The 19,249-nt window shown below is 48.6% G+C and overlaps 1 protein-coding gene across 3 annotated transcripts in view; it reads left to right on the top strand.

Annotated features, from left to right (window-relative positions):
- Positions 1-19,249, top strand: part of AGPAT1 (1-acylglycerol-3-phosphate O-acyltransferase 1) — a 94,204-nt gene that overhangs the window by 43,025 nt on the left and 31,930 nt on the right. For all 3 annotated transcript variants that reach the window (XM_053291673.1, XM_053291675.1, XM_053291674.1), the window contains exon 2: positions 13,249-13,438. In XM_053291673.1, the coding sequence (XP_053147648.1) occupies positions 13,254-13,438 (185 nt within the window). In that variant the 5' untranslated portion in view covers positions 13,249-13,253. The remainder of the gene's footprint in view (positions 1-13,248; positions 13,439-19,249) is intronic.

The raw sequence follows: 19,249 nt of genomic DNA, 5'->3' as shown, positions 1-19,249 counted from the left end.
TTTTTTTTTTTTACAATAAGATTACGACAGCACATATAACATAATCAAGGATAACAATTATATATGTAAGTATAACTGGGTAGGGAATGAGAAGAGAAGAAAAAGAAAGATCCTTTAAACATAACTTAACATAATGAGATACAACCTACCAGGGAGGAAAGAAACATTCATTCTCCTGGTTTCCTACAAAGAATCCTCAGAATTGCGGTTGGGCGAGAGTGATGATTATAGCAATCATGGGCCCTTTCCCCTTGAAGAGCTGCTGTTCCTGAAAGGAGGGCAGGGGTCCTCTGCTGCTTTTCCCTCTTTGGTGTCCTAGCCCCATCCCCTTTGAGTTGTTGGCGCAATATCAGGTGAGAGTATTGGCAGAAGCCGTCTTTTCTTTCTTTCTTTCTTTCTTTCTTTCTTTCTTTCTTTCTTTCTTTCTTTCTTTATCAATCAGATAGAAAAGGCAAGGTACTGATGAAATTTATTTGTTTGTTATTTTATCATATTTTTATACTGCCTGATAGGTACATCTCTAGGCGGTGTGCAGAATTTAAATAAACATAACATAAACATAACTTAACATAATAAGATACAACCTATCAGGGAGGAAAGAAAAGCGGGGAGGGGTACCCTCACCACCCTCTAAGAATATATATCCTACGAAGCATAAACAATTCATTAAAATTAAACCATATAGCTGAAAATGCTTCTTCTTTATCTTTCCATCGGTGGGGGGGAACCCCAGTTCAAATGCTGACAAAGAACACACGTCAGTTATCCAAAGTTGCAGTTCTGGAGTAAATGTGTCCTTCCAGTGCTGTATTATAATCCTTTTGGCGACCACCCCCCGCCCCAAGCACAAAGAATCCCCAATTCTTGAAGTAATTCTAGATTCCATATGCTGGGGATGTACCCCAACAAAACCAAAATGACAGGCAATGGGGCTATTCTTACGATCACAAGAACCGGGCTAGGAAAATCCTAGCCCGATTTTTGTGACCGTAAGAACCACCGGGCTCGCAGCTGAGCCCGGTGGTTCTGGACCGGCTAACCCGCTCCTGTAGCCCACCCCTTAGCCCGGGTTTGCGGAGCGAGTGCTCCGCAAACCTGAGCTATCTGCTCGTGAGTAGCCGCGGCGCCGCAGCTACTTGTGAGGAGACCCCCGGCCGGGAGGCTTAAAAGCAGCCTCCCGGCTCGGGGGTCTCCCGAGTATGCCCAGGGCTTAGCCCGCTCTCCCCGCTCAGCGCCCTAAACCGGGTCTCACGGATCGTGAGACCCAGTCCAATGATTGCTACAATGTCATGTTAACAACCATATGAATTTCAAGCCAAAATGGTATTGTACTGTTGGATAGGGTGGAACGGAAGCTACCTAGGTCAAGAGGGGAGGGGAATAGACTGGGTCCAGACATAATGTGAACCCATGTTGGTTTGTGCTAACCATGATTAAGAACCTACACCAGACCCCCGACTGAGAGTCTGAAAAGCAGCCTCCCAGCTTGGGGGTCTCTCCAGCGTGCCCTGTGCGCTCGCTCAGGACATGCTGGAACTTTCAGGGGCCACGCAGCCCCCGATCCCCCCAGCCCCTGCCAGCTCCGTAACGGAGCCGGCAGTCGTGTAGGCAGCCGATCCGGCCACCCAGGGCTACCGCCCCGCTCTCCCCACTAACCCCTTCATGGCTCTTCTCACTAATCGTGAGAAGAGCCTCCATGATTTAGAGCTGCTTGCCTGCTTTTGTTTCCCATCTGATCAGGACTTGAGCTTCATAACTTGATTACCATCTGCATAATGCAACAGCCTCTTAAAGCAGAACAAAGGCCCTGATTTGTCAGTGGTCTATGAATTCAGACATAATGAGGGTCTCCACACGAGCAGCATAGAGAGCCAGATGGGGTTTGCCACTCATGAGCATTCAGCCCTCCCTGGGTGGTCGGCTTGGCCCCACACACGATTACCGCAGGGGCAGTGGGGATTGAGGGCCGCCTGGCCCCCAGAAGCCCCAGAATGCCCCGCATGAGTGTGTGGGGCATTCTGGGGAGCTCCCTGACAACAGGAGTCTTGCTGTAGCCTCCCGGTTGGGGGTCTCCTCACAAGTCGCCACAGTGCGGAGTTGTGCTGTGGTGATTCACGATCCCAGAAACGGGGTTAGTGGAGCGCTCGCTGCGCTAACCTTGTTTAACGGTGTGGGGGTGGGGAATTAGGCAGGCTACCTGCTGGTGGTTCACACAAGCGAGGGAAACCGGGCTGGGCTTCCTTCGCCCGGTTTCCTCCACCCGTGTGAATAGCCTCAATAGATTGATTCAGCTGTCGTGAGGAACCTTGATTAGAGTGGTGCTCCACACAATGTTCGTCTGGTCCGCCAGTTGCGGCCCCATCTCGACTGGCTGGCCCTGGGAATGGTAATTCATGCCCTCGTCATCTCTTGTCTGGATTACTGTAATGTGCTCTACCTGGGGTTGCCTTTGAAGATGACCCAGAAGCTTCAGTTGGCCCAGAATGTGGCAGCCCACCTGCTTATGGGCACTAGGAGATATGAGAGTGTGACACCTCTCTTGCATTCGCTGCATTGGTTGCCTATTTGCTTCTGGGTCCAGTTCAAAGTGCTGGTTCTCACCTTTAAAACCCTTCAGGGCTTAGCACCTGTTTACCTTCAGGACCGCCTCTCCCGGTCAGTTCTGTCCCGTCCTGTGAGATCTTCTCAGGTTGACCTTCTTTCGGTCCGTAGTCTCAGAAAGGTCCGTAGTGCTAGGGCCTGTGGAAGGGCTTTCTCTGTTGCCACCCCTTCACTTTGGAATTCTCTCCCCCCCCGCCAGATTCGGTCTGCCTCCTCCCTTTCTGCCTTTAAGATCTTATTGCAGATGTTTCTTTTCCACAGGCATTTGCTCTTTAAATCTCTCTCTCTCTCTCTCTCTCTCTCTCTCTCTCTCTCTCTAAATTTCGGATGCTATTTTTGCCTTGTACACTGCCCTGAGTCTGTAGATTGGGTGGTATATTCAATCAATCAATCAATCAATCAATCAGTGTGTCTGAGCCTTAGGAACACACACTCTCCCCACTATTCCCGTGTGAGTGTATGCTTTCCATCTGGGCTAAAAAAGCCAAGATCAGAAAGTTCAGATGATTTGGATGACCAATCTTGGCTTTTTCTAAATTATTTGCCTCAAATCACCCAAGATCTGTAACTAATTTCAAACCTTGGGTACGGATCTCAGATCGTTTGAAGCAAGTAGGTTAGAATCAGTTGAGACTGCTTGTATCTTCCAAATCCACCAATCTCGGCTTATGTAACCTAGAGAGGTGCCAGATAAGCACTAACCTCGATAGGAAGTGGATGCTCACACAGGAAAGGGTGAGGCGCATGTATTCCTAAGGCTCCAGTTAGGTTTGTCTCTCCTGACAGAGAGAGAGAGAGAGGAGCAGTTCAGGGGAAGAACATCTGAACTGTTGCTAGTCAGTGTAGACAAGCCTGAGCTAGATGAACTAATGGTCTCATTCTGTATGGCAGCTGACTATACTAGCTGACTGTTTCAAGTATCTATATATATAATTCTCCTGGGTGTGCCTTTTGAACGTGCGTCCTGGCAGCCCAGCTGATTGGCTGGGCTGCGGGGGCACCTGATTGGTCCTGGCGCACCCAGGAGAATTGGCTGGCTGCGGAGACAAGGCGGCGGGCCCGGCACGGCGGCAGTAGGGGGCCAGGCCGTGGCGGCGGCGGCAGTAGGGGGCCAGGCCGTGGCAGCGGTGGCAGTAGGGGGCCAGGCCGCGGCGGCGGGATGAGGCGGCAGGTCTGGTGTGGCGGTGTGCCCGGCTGTGATGGCGGCTGCACTCGGCCCGGCTGGAGACTGAGGCAGGAGGAGAGAGAAGTAGCCGGCCCCAAAGAGCCCACAGATGCTCTGTGCGGGGGTCGGCTTGTTCTAGGTGAACCCTGGAATTTCCCGGTAACTTATTGTGGGTTTCTCTGTGAGAAGATCAGTCATGGAATATGAGTTCCCTGCATCTCTGCTGATCAGTGGTATATGGTGTGTACTCAAGATTGTGCTTGGTTCATGAGGGGTAACTGCATGGTGTAGTGGTTAGAGTGCTGGACTAGGACCGGGGAGACCTGAGTTCAAAACCCCATTCAGCCATGAGACTTGCTGGGTGACTCTGGGCCAGTCACTTCTCTCTCAGCCTAACCTACTTCACAGGGTTGTTGTGAGGAGAAACTTAAGTATGTAGTACACCACTCTGGGCTCCTTGGAGGAAGAGTGGGCTATAAATGAAATAAATAAATACATACATACATACATACATACTGGGCAGTCTGGTTGTTGGGGTTCACCTGGACACAGATGCAAGGGAGGCAGATTGAGAGGAAGAGGGGAAGTTTGCTCCAGCTTGTGACCCCACCACTGACAGCCCCCCCCCCCGAACTGTTGGAGCTGGAGCCAGCTGCTTCCACCGAAGAGCCCTGAAGCACAGAGGAGCAAGCTCTGGGTAGGATTCTGGTTCCTTCCCTAGAGCCCTTTCTTTTGCTTCTAGGTCCTCAGAAGCAGAGGTGACACTGGGCCAGTGTGGAGCTCTTGCTCTGGAAGTGGGGCACACGCCTAGCTGCTTGAGGCCTCCAGTGGGTCTCCTCAGGAGGCGTGGGAACCAACCTGGGTGCCTCTAGGATTCCAGGAAGGGTCAGGGGCCCTGCAAGCTAGAAAGACCTTCAGTCATTACCAACTCTAGACGGGTTTGACCACTCTCTGAAGAGCTTCTGCCTCCAGCCTGCCTTGCCGCCCCACTTGGCCCCAGTTTGGACATTGGTTGCTGCTTTGGGTGAATTGTGTGTGGACACTAGGACGTGTCCCAGAAACCTTTGCAATGCATGGGTAAGTCAGGGAGGAAAGTGTGACCTGAAGATAGAAAGTTTGAATGGTGCTGTCCACATTTTTCTGGGGAGCAGATTGATGGTTTCTGATTTGCGTTCTGAGCTGGTCTTGTGGTAGCAAGCATGACTTGTCCCCTTAGCTAAGCAGGGTCCACACCCTGGTTGCATATGAAAGGGAGACTAGAAGTGTGAGCACTGGGAGATATTCCCCTCAGGGGATGGAGCCGCTCTGGGAAGAGCATCAGAAGGTTCCAAGTTCCCTCCCTGGCTTCTCCAAGATAGGGCTGAGAGAGATTCCTGCCTGCAACTTTGGAGAAGCTGCTGCTGGTCTGTGAAGACAATCCTGATCTAAATAGACCAATGGTCTGAATCCATATATGGCAGCTTCCTATGTTCCTATGTCTTTCCATGGGTGATAACTGCCTCCAAAGAACTGAAGGGCTGTTCCATAGACTTGTTCTCTGTTGCTCCTGTGGGCAGGGCTAGAACCAATGGGTTGAAATGACTAAGAAGCAGACTTGGGCTAGGCATTTGGAAGAATTTCCTCACTGTAAGAGCTGTTTCGCCGTGGAACAGTCTGCCTCATGCAGTGATGGGCTCACTTTCTCTTGAGGCTTTCCAGAGGCTGGCTTTCTATCAGGGTTGCTGCAGCAGTTTCCTGCTGAACAGGGGGCTGAACTAGAAGACCTAGTTCAGGGTCCCTTCCAGCTTTAGTGTTTTATGCTGGGTGTCGAGGAGAGGGGGGTTATCACTTGATTATACAACTGCAACCCTGTGCAAAGTCCTAAGCGTCATCCTCACTATTTTCAGTGAAAGCCTTTTTGTAACCCAGCAGGGAAGATCAGTGGTGCGGCTTCTGCTTTCTACCAGAGTAATCCAAATTGAGTTTGGCCAGTGGATTGTGAGGCAGCTTCTTGCATCCACCACCAACAATGAAGAATAAAGCTGTGTTCCAGTAGAGTGCCTGGGAAAAATGTGTGCAAGAGAACACCACAGAGTCTTGGGCAGATGCCAGCAAGCTGCTGCCTCCTCTAGTGAGTCAGCTAGTGGGTGCCCTTGTGCACTTTGGTCTACAAAGCATGTGATGTGGCAGAAATGTCGCCAGACACGCGTGGCTCTAGAAACCATAGGTGGGCACTCCCAAAATCCAGTATGGCGGCTAAAAACCCAACATTCAATATGGTGTTGCAATATTACATGTTTAAGCTCACCAGGGTCATTCAAATAGTGATGAAGGCCTGAGATTTGGCAGACAGGATTGATTCTGGGGATTCTAATTTGCAATTCAGCTCGTTTATTTATTTTGCCATTTATCCACTCCACCACTGTGGGTGGGCCACAGAGAGCATGCCTGGAAAAATGCTTCACATTCCAAGCTGTGCTGGGAACCTCTTGGTCCCCAGCTGCTGGCCAGCACCCTGGAGTTTTCCTCTCTGTCCTAGCCAAAGGGCTCTGCACCTGTGTGCTGGCCATCTGGCATCGGCTCTTTTGTTGATCTGTCTCTTGTGTGTCGTCTGTCTGATTCCATTCCTGTCCAGTCTCTTTCCATGATGGAACTCGAGGTGGCCTAGGTGGGGTTCCCAGGCAGTCCAGACCCTGACTAGACCTGGTCCTGCTTGGCTCCTGCACAAGGTGATTGCATTGCATGCAATCGCCTTGATTGACCTGGCCGGAGTGGGCTCTGCAGTTGCGTTTGGAAGCCTAGTGTTGTAAACCGCCCAGAGACGTAAGTTTTGGGTGGTATAAAAATATGACAGATAGATAGATAGAGATGGGGACTACCAGCCTTGGCACATTCTTTGGAGCCACCCCCACAGTATAGGAGTCAGACAATGGACCCTTGACAAAATTACCAGACTTTGTGATGGGTGTTGTGGAGGGGGAGAGTAAATGTGCTTCTCTTTGTCCCCTTTACAAGTAACAGAACAGAAATGGGACAAATACAGATTTCATTAAATAACTCAACCTCTGAATATCCTCGTCTAGGTGCCATGGTTAATTTCTAGGCCCCGTGGCTCCCTGGTGCCTGGGATTTATTAAGCCCTGGGGGGACTGGGTGCTGGATTTGGCATCCTGAGAATCATGGCTTTAAAAGGTTCCCAGACCTTAAGCAAAGTGATTAGAAAGGGTGTGAGCAGTATACTTGGTAAAATGATCTCGGAAACAGCATTCTGTGTGTGGTGGTGCTTCAGACACCGGTGTAGCTCTTGTCCTCTCCTGTGCTAGACTAAATCCATGGGAAGTTATGTAAATTAACATTATCTGCTATCTTCATTGGTGTCTGCTGTTTTTATTGGTGTGTTTCGATGCTCCTTTTTGTTTTTGTTTTTTGTTCAAAGGCTTTTGTTTTATGATGATTAAAGCATTATGATTTGGGCATTATGACTGAAAGGTGTGATACAAATATCCATAACTGTGAAAACAAGAAAGCTGCCCCTTCTCTCAAATAAGCAGACGAGAGCATAGAAAATGGATTAAAGAATTAGAATCGTAGCTTGGGGTAGAATGTTGATGGTTTAATATAGGACTTGCCAAATGTTCTTTGGATCTAGGAGCTCACCCAAAAATTTAAGAGCCAGACTCATTTTCAGCATTCAGGGTTTGTGTGTCCCTTATGTCTCCATTAGTTTTGTGTGTGTGCCGGCCAGGCATCTGGCCTGCCAGCCAGCAATGCCCTCCACATCAAGGAGGGGGGGCGGGCAGGCTCACTGCCTTGCTTGTCCTCACCTATCCTTGCTCTCTCCTCCTCCTGCTTGGGTCCACCCATCACCTGCCTGAGCCAGGTGATAGGACAGATGTGAGCAGAAATTATAAACAAGGATCATAAGAACAGCCCTGCTGGATCAGGCCCAAGGATGCCCATCTAGTCCAGCATCCTGTTTCACACAGTGGCCCACCAGATGCCGCTGGGAGCCTACAGGCAGGAGTTGAGGGAATGCCCTCTCTCCTGCTCTTACTCCACTGCAACTGGTATTCAGAGGCATCCTGCCTTTGAGATTGGAGGTGGCCCACAGCCCTCCGACTAGTAGCCAATTATAGACCTCTCCTCCATGAAGTTATCCAAACTCCTCTTAAAGCCCTCCAGGTTGTTGGCTGTCACCACATCTTGTGGCAGAGAATTCCACAAGTTGATTATGCGTTATGTGAAAAAGTACCTCTCTTTGTTGGTCCCAGATTTCTTGGCAGTCAATTTCATGGAATGACCCCTGGTTCTAGTGTTAGGGGAGAGGGAGAAGAATTTCTCTCTGTCCACTTTCTCCACACCATGCATGATTTTACAGACCTCTATCATGTCTCCCCGCAGTCATCTTTTCTCTAAATTAAATAGGCGCAACTGTTGTAGCCTTGCCACATAAGCAAGGTGCTCTAGGCCCCTGATCATCTTAGTTGCCCTCTTCTGCACCTTTTCCAGTTCTACAATGTCCTTTTTAAGATGTGGTGACCAGAACTGTACGCAGTACTCCAAGTGTGGTCGCACCATAGTTTTGTATAAGGGCATTATAATATTAGCAGTTTTATTTTCAATCCCTTTCCTAATGATCCCTAGGATGGAATTTGCCTTTTTCACAGCTGCCGCATATTGACACTTTCAATGAGCTGTCCATCCCGACTCCAAGATCCCTCTCCTGGTCATTCACCGACAGCTCAGATCCCATCAGCATATACTTGAAGTTGGGGTTTTTCGTCCCAATGTACATCACTTTACACTTGTCAACACTGGAGCGCATCTGCCATTTTGTAGCCCACTCCCCCAGTTTGGAGAGATCCTTTTGAAGCTCCTCACAATCCGTTTTGGATTTCACTACCTGGAAGAGTTTGGTATCATCTGCAAATTTGGCCACGTCGCTGCTTACCCCTGCTTCTAGATCATTTATGAATAAATTAAAAAGCACTGGTCCCAGTGCAGATCCCTGGGGGACCCCGCTTCTTACTTCCCTCCATTGTGAAAACTCTCCATTTATACCTACCCTCTGATTCCTGTCTTTCAACCAGTTAGCAATCCACACATGTACTTGTCCCCTTATCCCATGACCGCTAAGTTTCCTCAGGAGTCTTTTATGAGGAACTTTGTCGAAAGCTTTTTGGAAGTGCAGGTATACTATGTCAACTGGATCACCTTTATCCACATACTTGTTGACACTCTCAAAGAACTCCAAAAGGTTTGTGAGGCAAGATTTACCTTTGCAGAAGCCATGCTGGTTCACTCCCAGCAGGGACTGTTCTTCTATGTGTTTTACAATTTTATACTTGAGGGTGCTTTCCATCAATTTGCCTGGAACTGATGTTAAGCTAACCGGCCTGTAATTTCCCGGATAGCCCCTGGATCCCTTTTTGAACATTGGTGTTACATTTGCTACTTCCAAGTCCTCTGGTACAGAGCCAGATTGCAGGGATATAAGTTATATATTTTAGCAAGGAGGTTGGCAATTTCACATTTGAGTTCTTGGAGGACTCTTGGATGGATGCCATCTGGCCCTGGTAATTCTCTTTTTTTAAGTTTTTCCAGATAGTTTAGAACACCATCTCTTGTCCTTTCTCTCTGACTTAGTTCTTTAGCCTCCATTCCCGAAAAGCCTGGTTCAGGAACAGGTATATGCTCAGTATCCTCTGCCGTGAAGATGGACGCAAAGAACTAATTTAGCTTCTCTGCAACCTTCATATCCTCCTTAATAATCCCTTTCACTCTCTCATTTTCTAACGGTCCAACCGCCTCCTTGGCAGGTTACCCGCTTCTGATATGTTTAAAGAAGTTTTTGTTAATTCTTCTTGATGCTTTTAGCTAAATGTTCCCCAGACTCTCTTTTTGCCTCCCTTATTGTCACCTTGCATTTCTTTTCCCAGAGTTTGTGTTCCTTTCTGTTCTCTTCATTTGGACAGACCTTTCAATTTCAGTAGGAAGTCTTCTTCCCTTTTATGGCTCCCTTTACATTACCTGTTAGACATGCTGGCATTCTCCTGGATTTAGTGGTACCATTCCTCCTTTTGGGTATACTATCTATCTGGGCTCCTAGTATTACAGTTTTGAGTAAACTCCATGCATTCTGGAGCGAAGTGACTCTCCTGATTTTCCCTTTCAGCTTTCTTTTCACCATACTCCTCATTATGGAGAAGTTTCCTCTTCTGAAATTCAAAATGTCTGTGTTAGACTTCCTTGGTGATTCTCTCCCTGCATGTATGCTGAGTTTGATGGCACTATGGTCACTGTTCCTTAAAGGGTCGATGACACTGACATCATGCACCAGGTCCTGGGTGCCACTCAGGATTAAGTCCAAGGTCGCCTTCTCTCTGGTTGGTTCCAAGACCAACTGTTCTAGGGCACAGTCATTCAGTGTATCTAGAAATTTGACCTCTTTGTCATGACCTGACTGTGAATTTACCCAGTCTATGTGTGGATAATTGAAGTCACCCATTATTACAGCCCTGCCTCTCCTTGACGCCTCCCTGATTTCCCACAGCAACTCCCAGGATGTGGGCAGGTTGCTCACATTTGTCTTATCGCCTGGCTCAGGATGGATGGATGTGCAGAGGAGGAAGCAACCATCCCTCGCCCTGCTTGCTCATTCCTCCCTCTGTCACCTGGCTCAGACTCCTGGGCTAATGGTATGGGGACGGTCTACTGAACATAGGAAGCTGCCTTATATCAAGTCAGGTCCATCTAGCTCAGTATTGTCTACACAGACTGGCAGCAGCTTCTCCAAGGTTGCAGGCAGGAGTCTCTCTCAACCCTATTTTGGAGATGGCAGGGAGGGAACCTGGGACCTTCTGCATGCAGATATGCAGATGCTCTTCCCGGAGCAGCTCCATCCCTTAAGGGGAATATCTTGCAGTGTTCATACATGTAGTCTCCCATTCATTTGCAACCAGGGCAGACCCAGCTTAGCAAAGATGACAATGCATGCTTGTTAATCATAAGACCAGCTCTCCTCCCTAAGAAATGGCTTTTACTTTCTGTAGAACTCAAACCATAATGGGCACTAGTGTTCCCTGTGACAGGAAATCCCAGATGATGCTGACTGCAGCTCTCAGCATTCCTAACTGCAGTGGCCTTTGGCTAGGGATGCTGGGAGTTGTTGTCAACATTATCTGAGATTCCCTCTTACAGGGAACACTGGGGAGCACAGTGCTTTCTAGCGAGAGTTTGCCTTGCATATACCGACTGAATAGCGATGGTGTGTATCCTAATCATGAGCAAGTGCAACAAGCTGGAAATGCCCACTTTAATTGTTAGTGCAGCTGTGAAGTCACTTGAATGGCCATAGGTAATCAAGCTCCCGTGATCTCTGGATGCTTCTGCATCCTGGCTTCATAAGGACATAGGAAGCTGCCATATACTTAGTCAGACCATAGGTCCATCTAACTCAGTATTGTCTTCACAGACTGGCAGCGGCTTCTGCAAGGTTGCAGGCAGGAATCTCTTTCAGCTTATCTTGGAGATGCTGGGGAGGGATGCCTCCCCAGAGATGGTGCCACCAACAGTAGAAACAAAACGTGAAGCTGCTTATCATAGGAAGCTGCCATATACTGAGTCAGACCATTGGTCTATCTAGCTCAGTATTGTCTTCACAGACTGGCAGTGGTTTCTTCAAGGTTGCAGGCAGGAATCTCTCCCAGTGCTATCTTTTAGATGCCGCCAGGGAGGGAACTTGAAACCTTCTGCTCTTCCCAGAGTGGCTCCATCCCATAAGAGGAATATCTTGCAGTGCTCACGCATGTAGTCTCCCATTCATATGCAACCAGGGCAGACCTTGCTTAGCTAAGGGGACAAGTCATGCTTGCTACCACAAGACCACCTCTCCTCTGGAAGGTGCTCTGTCAGTTTACAGGTTGGAGGCAGCCCTCTTGGTTTTGAATGGTGGTGAACTGTCTGTCTTCACTGTAGGAAGGACTGAAGCACCTGCTTGGCATGCAGAAGGTCCCAGGTTCAATCCCTGGCAGCATCTCTGGATAGGGCTGGGAAATACCCTGTCTGAAACCTTGGAGGGTTGCTGCCAGTTGATGAAGACAATACTGAGCTAGATTAACCCGGTATAAGCTAGAATGCCTGTGTCCCTACCTCCTTGTGATTACGCAGTGACACAAATACCGTAGCAGGATACAGCGCAATTATAACAAATTCCTGCCCTGGAGTAAGAGTGTCTGGCACTTGGAAATGGGCACACCTCCTGAAAGTGCCCCAGTACCTGGAGAAAAGCTGGCATTTGGAACCTGCCACTCCCTTCAGTCTGTAATCCGGGGATAACAGTAATGCGCTGACTGGCATTTGTTCTGAGGATTATGGAGATGATATTGCTGGTTCTCAGTCCCGAGCCAAAGTAGAAGGCAGCCCTTCTGAAGTGCCTCAGACCCGGGAGCCAGCATGCACGGTTGGGAAGATCACCAAGAAATAGGACCTGACTCTCTTCTCCACAGCTGGGAAAGGGGGTGGGCAACCGCCTTCCCAAATTGCACAACCCAAGGGGTGGCATACCCGTTGGCCATTATTATTTTATTTTATTATTTACTTATTTCAGTTATCCTATTTTTATACCACCTGATATGTGCTTCTCTAGGCAGTGTACATTATTCCATAGGAACACAGGAAGCAGCCTTCTACCAATATCAGGCATTGAGCCAAATGACTCGGTGTTGGGCTGGCTGGCAGCCACTCTCCAAGCTTTCAGAAGGGCCTTTCGCAACCCTCCCTGGAGATGCTGCTAGCGACTGAACTTGGGACCTTCTGTAAGCCAAGCAGAGGAGAGCTGGTCTTGGGGTAGCAAGCATGACTTGTCCCCCTAGCTAAGCAGGGTCTGCCCTGGTTGCATCTGAATGGGAGACTTGATGTCTGAGCGCTGTAAGGTATTCCCCTCAGGGGATGGAGTTGCTCTGGGAAGAGCATTTAGGTTCCAAGTTCCTTCCCTGGCAGCATCTCCAGCATAGGGCTGAGATTCCTGCCCGCAACCTTGGAGAAGCTGCTGCCAGTCTGTGTAGACAATACTGAGCTAGATAGACCAATGGTCTGACTCAGTGAGGCTATTCCCACAATCACTGGAAAGTGGGCTAAGGGAGCTTAGCCCGCTCTCCAGAGATCGTGGGAACCACCAGGCTCACAGGCGAGCCCGGTGCTCCCAAGGCGGCTAGCCCGCCTAATTCCCCCTCCCCTTAAATGTACACATGAGTATACCCCCGACCAGGAGTCTGCAAGCAGCCTCCCGGGCGCGGGGGTCTCTCCAAAATGCCTGCACACTGGCGCGGGGCATCCTGGAACTTACTCCAGAGGTCGGCCAGTGTTTGAAACAACTGCGGCCAAATGTCGGTGGGTGGAGTGAAGATTCTTATTGTTGGGTTGGAGTTTTTCTTGTCTGGTGCTTTGTGGATAAAAGCTGAACAAATCCAATGCCCCCCCCTTCTCCCCACCCCTTTCTGCAGGGACGATGGAGATCTCGCTGGGCCAGTGGCTCCTCATTCTGTTCCTGGTGGCGGTGCCCTTGCTCTATGAATGGAGCGCCACCTTCAAGTACTTCTGCAAGATGGCATTCTACAATGGTTACATCCTCTTCCTGGCTGTCATCGTCATCCCCATCTGCGCACTTCGTGGACGGAACGTGGAGAACATGAAGTGAGTGTGTGTGTGTGGCTTTGGAGAGGGATTGAAAAGAGAAAAAGACAGATGACATCACATACACATTCAGGGAGGCAGTTCCTGTGCATAGGAAGACCAGCTGTCTTCACATCAGTGCTCTGAATTAGACTAAAGAATTTGTCCAAGGCAACTGTTAGGGAGCCCTGCGATCAGGACTCCGTTCTGTCCTTGCAGGAGCTGTCAGTGACCAGCAGAACCCCCGATCCAGAGCCACTTTTACTAGACCCGACCCTTTGGAGCTCTAGGGGATGCTTGGGTGAGACTCTACCGGGGGGGAAATGACATTATAGAGCTCCCAGACCTGCTGGGGCACCACCATCATTTCCCCAAGACCCCCAGGAATGCTGCCACTATCCAATCCAGGCTGAACTGTGGTGGCAGCATTGGAGGCTGGCACCTCACAGACTGGGCCAGGAGAGGCCTCCTTGTGAAGCAGAGGGCTCCCCGCGGGAGTCAGGAGGACACACGGCTGTGAGAGATGACTGAGTAGCACCAAGAGGTGAAGTAGGTTAAGCTGTGAAGTAGGTTAAGCTGAGAGAGAAGTGACTGGCCCAGAGTCACCCAGCTAGTATCGTGGCTGAATGGGGATTTGAACTCTGGTCTCCCCGGTCCTAGTCCAGCACTCTAACCACTACGCCACACTGGCTCTCTGGATTAAAGCAGAGTCCCTTTCTCATATCCTTCCAGGGCAACTCCTGGGCTGTTGATGCTTTGATGGTTTGGGTATGCAGCCTCCAAAAAAGAGAAGCGGGGGCAGGGGGAGCCTCCAGAGCCCACAGCTTGTTAAAGGCTCAGCTTTCCCTCTTGCTTCGCTCCCAGGGTTCTGACTCTCTGGTCCTCTAGTTTCCAACATTTTCCTGTGTGTTTCTTGTACCGCTCTTCTATTTTGTACAGTCATCTCTCACCAATCACAAGGGTTCAGTTCTGGCAAAACCCCATGGTGGGCAAATTTGCGGTTGGCGAGCCATTGAAAGGAATGGGAAACAGCGGGTTAGGGGAACTGAGATAGCGAAAAGACCAAAAGAATAAAGGAAAAATAAAAAATTGGCAAAAATCCCCTAATATCGCCAAGAGTCACTCAGAGGAATGAGCAGATTGAACCGCTGAAAAACCTTTAACACCCCCCGCAAATCATTCCAAGGCTTTAAATTGCAAGGAGTGGTCAAGGGTCAGCAAGGATCAGCAAGAGGAATGAGCAGATTGAACCTCTGAACCCTCCAAAATTGCAAAAAACAAAAAACAAAAAAAAACCATCACAAAAAAAAACCTTGATGAACAGAGAAGGCAGGGAGGCAAGTAGGAAGAAAAAGGGAGGGTGTGAATTCCAGGTGAAGGATGGAGCTTGGCCCTGGGCTATTCTGATACACATTTTAAAAGCAGTAAACATATCAAAAGAGAAGATACTGGCCAGATGGCTTGGAGGCAATTAGGCAGTTACAGAGGCATTTCACAGCCCTGTCTCTTAAGCAAGCAGTTATCTTGACTTCACACACCTATTTCCCCCACCCACCACCCCCAACATTAATACCTCTGGCTATAGAGCTTTGAGTGGTTCTGTTCATTTTGATAAAGATGGCCTGGCCCATTTGTTCACAACAACAACCATTTCCCCCAAGTCTCCATCCTCCAAATATTCTCCCCGCCTCCTCCTATTCCAACATTCCATGCTCCAAACATCCACCCACCCACAAATCCAGACAACCACCAGACAGTTATTTCACAACAGCAGCCATTCCATTTCCACCTGAGAATTCCTTGCCCTTCAAGGGCCTACCTAATCTCACTGCCAAGAGCTACCAGCTGGAAGATCTGGTTTTTCATTCTGTGTTTCTCCCTCCTTAGCCTAGCCTGAACCTGGTTTAATTACTCTGACCCATTTCTCTCAGGTTCATGTGTGATTGATTGTATGGAAGTGAATCCATACAATGTGCCAGTGTTGTTGCAATCCGCCAGTTGTAGCTTATCTCGCCATGGTTTTGCAAGGCCCAGGGTCACAGAGTCCACAAACCAGAGAAACCTAAGTATGTAGTACACCGCTCTGAGCTCCTTGGAGGAAGAGCAGGATATAATTTTTTTTTAAATGTATGTAAATGTAGAATGATGTCTCAATAGCAGGCTACACCAAAGTATACGCCATGCCAATGGTGCAGGGTAATGTTTCTGTCAGAAGCCAGAAAACTAGCTGCTGGAAATGAATAGTTTGAAATTCCCTGTAATGAGGAGACACAGACCTCTCTTATTCCCAGTATTTGGAGACTAAAGCCAAAATAGCACATGAGAGGAGAGCTGGTCTTGTGGTAGCAAGCATGACTTGTCCCCCTAGCTAAGCAGGGTCTGCCCTGGTTGCATTTGACTGGGAGACTAGAAGTGTGAGCACTGTAAGATGATGGAGCCACTTTGGGAAGAGCAGAAGGTTCCAAGTTCCCTCCCTGGCTTCTCCAGATAGATAGGGCTAAGAGAGCTCCCTGCCTGCAACCTTGGAGAAGCCGCTGCCAGTCTGTGAAGACAACACTGAGCTAGATAGACCAATGGTCTGACTCAGTATATGGCCACTTCCTATGTTCCTATGAGTCAGCTGGGGTGGTATCTCAGGGGTGAATGCCTACTGGGCCTTTATTATTATTATTATTTATTGTTTACACAGTCAGACAGGTGTTATTGACTGATTTGTTTTATTCAGACATCAAGTCCTCCCCAAGGACCTCGGATGGCTGAACATTTGTTGTTGTTGTTTTTTATTGTTAAATTTATACCCTGCCTTCCTCCAAGGGAAGAGAAAATCTCAAGGCAGCTATTAATAATAATAATAATAATAATAATCAATTATTATTATTATTATTATTATTGTCATTGTCGTTGTTGTTGTTGTTGTTGTTGTTGTTATTTATTCGATTTCTATGCCACCCTTCCAAAAATGGCTCAGGGTGGTTTACACAGAGAAATAATAAATAAATAGGGTGGATCCCTGTCCCCAGAGGGCTCACAATCTAAAAAAGAAACACAAGATAGACACCAGCAACAGTCACTGGAGGTACTGTGCTGGGGATGGAGAGGGCCAGTTGCTCTCCCCCCGCTAAGTAAAGAGAATCACCACATTAAAAGGTGCCTCTTTGCCAAGTTAGAAGGGATTTTGGCAAGCTCTGCACCCCTAGAGATGGGAAATAGTTCATAGCATTGTAATACCTTCAGCTTCAGTCCGTGTGTTCTTGTGCTTTTACTGTCCTGACAATAACAGGTTGCTAAGGTGTCCCTGTTTTGGACATGCTCGTCGCCAAACTCCTGCATGAGACCAGCCACCTGATCTGTCCCCTGAAGGCCTCGCTTCATTCTGGGTGGCGATGTTAGTTTGCATTCTTTTGTCCACATCTGTAAAAACAATAGGGTGGTTACCTTTTCTCTGGGACCTGCCTGATGTCATTGTTACATCAAAATAACTACATTTTGACTTCGCCCTTCCTCTGAGAAGCTCAGTGCCACACACTTGCCTCTTCCTCCCTGCTTTTATCCTCACAACAACCCTGCAAGGTTGGTTAGGCTGAGAGAGTGCCTGGTCCAAAGTCACCCAGCTCTCTTCATGGCCAAGCCTGAAGTCTGCCTAGTCCTAATCCAATGCTCTAATCGCCTGAAGGTGTCAACTTGAATTGTGATCTAGTGCAGGTCTGGGCAGGCTTCAGGATTGTGTGATCTACTTGTTTTGTGTTTTGCTGGAATCCCCAAGTCCACCAACTAGAGCCTAATTTTTAAAAAAATAATGGAAAGGTGGGAGACAAATGTCTATAACTGATAGAGCAAAGTGCCAACCTCCTTTGGATTCTTTTCTTGCTGGCATAGTCTCTTTGTACCACCCACAGCAATAAGAGTTTTTCATCTCACTTGTGAGGTTATTGTCTGTCTGGTCTGTCTTGACGAAGCAAAGAGAGCAGGGAACTAGTTCAGAGGTTGATTCTAAGTCTTAGGTCCCCCGGTACTGTTGGACTACAGCTCCCAGCATCCCCAGCCACAGTTGCCTTTTTGGCCATGGGAGTTGTAGTCCAACAATATCTGAGGACCCAAAGTTGAGAATCCATGAACTAGAGGGAGACAGCTGGGATGCCAGATGGCACTCGTGAGTTTAGAGTTCATGGATCACCAGTGGCCAGCCACTGGGAATAGAGGCGAAAGGGCTAAAAGAGGTGGTCTCTCAGCCACCTTGAGGTGACTGAGATCCAACTCAAGCTCTTGAAAAGGTGTGACACAGCACAGTCTTTCAGTTATGAAATATGGAAGTTATGGAAGAGAGCTGGTCTTTTGGTAGCAAGCGTGACTTGTCCCCTTTGCTGAACAGGGTCTGCCCTGGTTGCATATGAATGGGAGACTAGAAGTGTGAGCACTGCAAGATATTCCCCTCAGGGGATAGATGGAGCCGCTCTGGGAAGAGCAGAAGGTTCCAAGTTTCCTCCCTTGCAGCATCTCCAAGATAGGGCTGAGAGAGGTTCCTGCCGGCAACCGTGGAGATACCTCCCTGCCACCTCTTCTTACATTTTGCTGCTGCTGCTGCTGCTGCTAGCTATGCTCCAAAAGGCTTCAATAAGCCTGTAGCGCATACGCACGCCTCAGAGACATGAAGCGCGTGCAACGTGCCCGTGCGCTACAGGCTTATTGAAGCCTTTTGGAGCATAGCTAGCAGCAGCAGCAGCAGCAAAATATAAGGGGCGGCAGGGAGGTATCCTGCCACCCCAATCATTAACAGAACTACGGGCGCCAGAGGGGGAAAGCAGCAGGAGGGGTGAGTAAGCCCTCCCCCCGCTCTTAAAGGAACCCCCCACCCCAGTGCCGGACCACAGTTCCGCGGTTCCGTGTACACCCCTACCCATGACAACTAAAGCGCCCCCCCCCAATACAGATGCAGTATCAAATACTGGAAGATCATGGGGTGGGTGTAGCTTTCAGTGTCCCATCTGCCTAGCCGCTTTTGAGAATGGTATGCTGACCTAATGGCGCAGCGGGGAAATGACTTTTTAGCAAGCTAGAGGTTGCCGGAATCCCTGCTGGTATGTTTCCCAGACTATGGGAAGCACCTATATGGGGCAGCAGCGATATAGGAAGATGCTGAAAGGCCTCATCTCAGACTGAGCAGGAGATGGCAATGGTAAAGCCCTCCTGTATTCTACTAAAGACAACCACAGGGCTCTGTGGGCGCCAGGAGTCAACACCGACTCGACGACACTTTACTTTATGCTGAAGAACTGGGTATCTTTTCTTGGTCTTTTCTTGTGATGTTGGAGCTTGTTTTCATAAACTGTTCTCATGTTTCAAGGGTGATTAGGTCATGGGAATAGGGAGGCAGGCAGCTGCATGTGTAGAAGTGCATTCCAAAGCTGGCTTTTTATAAGGCGACTCTTAAGGAATCCAAAACAATCCAAGATCGAAGCCTGCTTAAAGGAAAGAGAATAATTCCTTCACTTTGTGAATGAAATCAGCACACACTACTTTTTTCCTGGTTCTACATTCTCCAGTTCTGGCTAAAACTAGTTAGGCCACTTAAATTCTGTGCAAGACAACCCTTAATGAATCAGAAAAATTGCAGGCACATCTTTTGCACAGAATAATGTGTGTGTGGCGCATATGCTATTTCCTACTTATTGGACTCTCCCACATAGAAATTCAGTAGGTCTGGACTGAAATGATGGGGTGGAATCAAGTTTTGCCAAAGAAATGCACTCATCCCCCTCTGCCATCATCTGGCAATGAAATTCCACCCTCATTTCAATGATTATCTAAGGCAGGGGGGTCTCCAACCTGGCCCTC

Source organism: Hemicordylus capensis, chromosome 2 (genome assembly GCF_027244095.1).
Source record: "Hemicordylus capensis ecotype Gifberg chromosome 2, rHemCap1.1.pri, whole genome shotgun sequence".
NCBI lineage: Eukaryota > Metazoa > Chordata > Lepidosauria > Squamata > Cordylidae > Hemicordylus > Hemicordylus capensis.
This window is presented reverse-complemented; position numbering and strand designations above follow the sequence as displayed.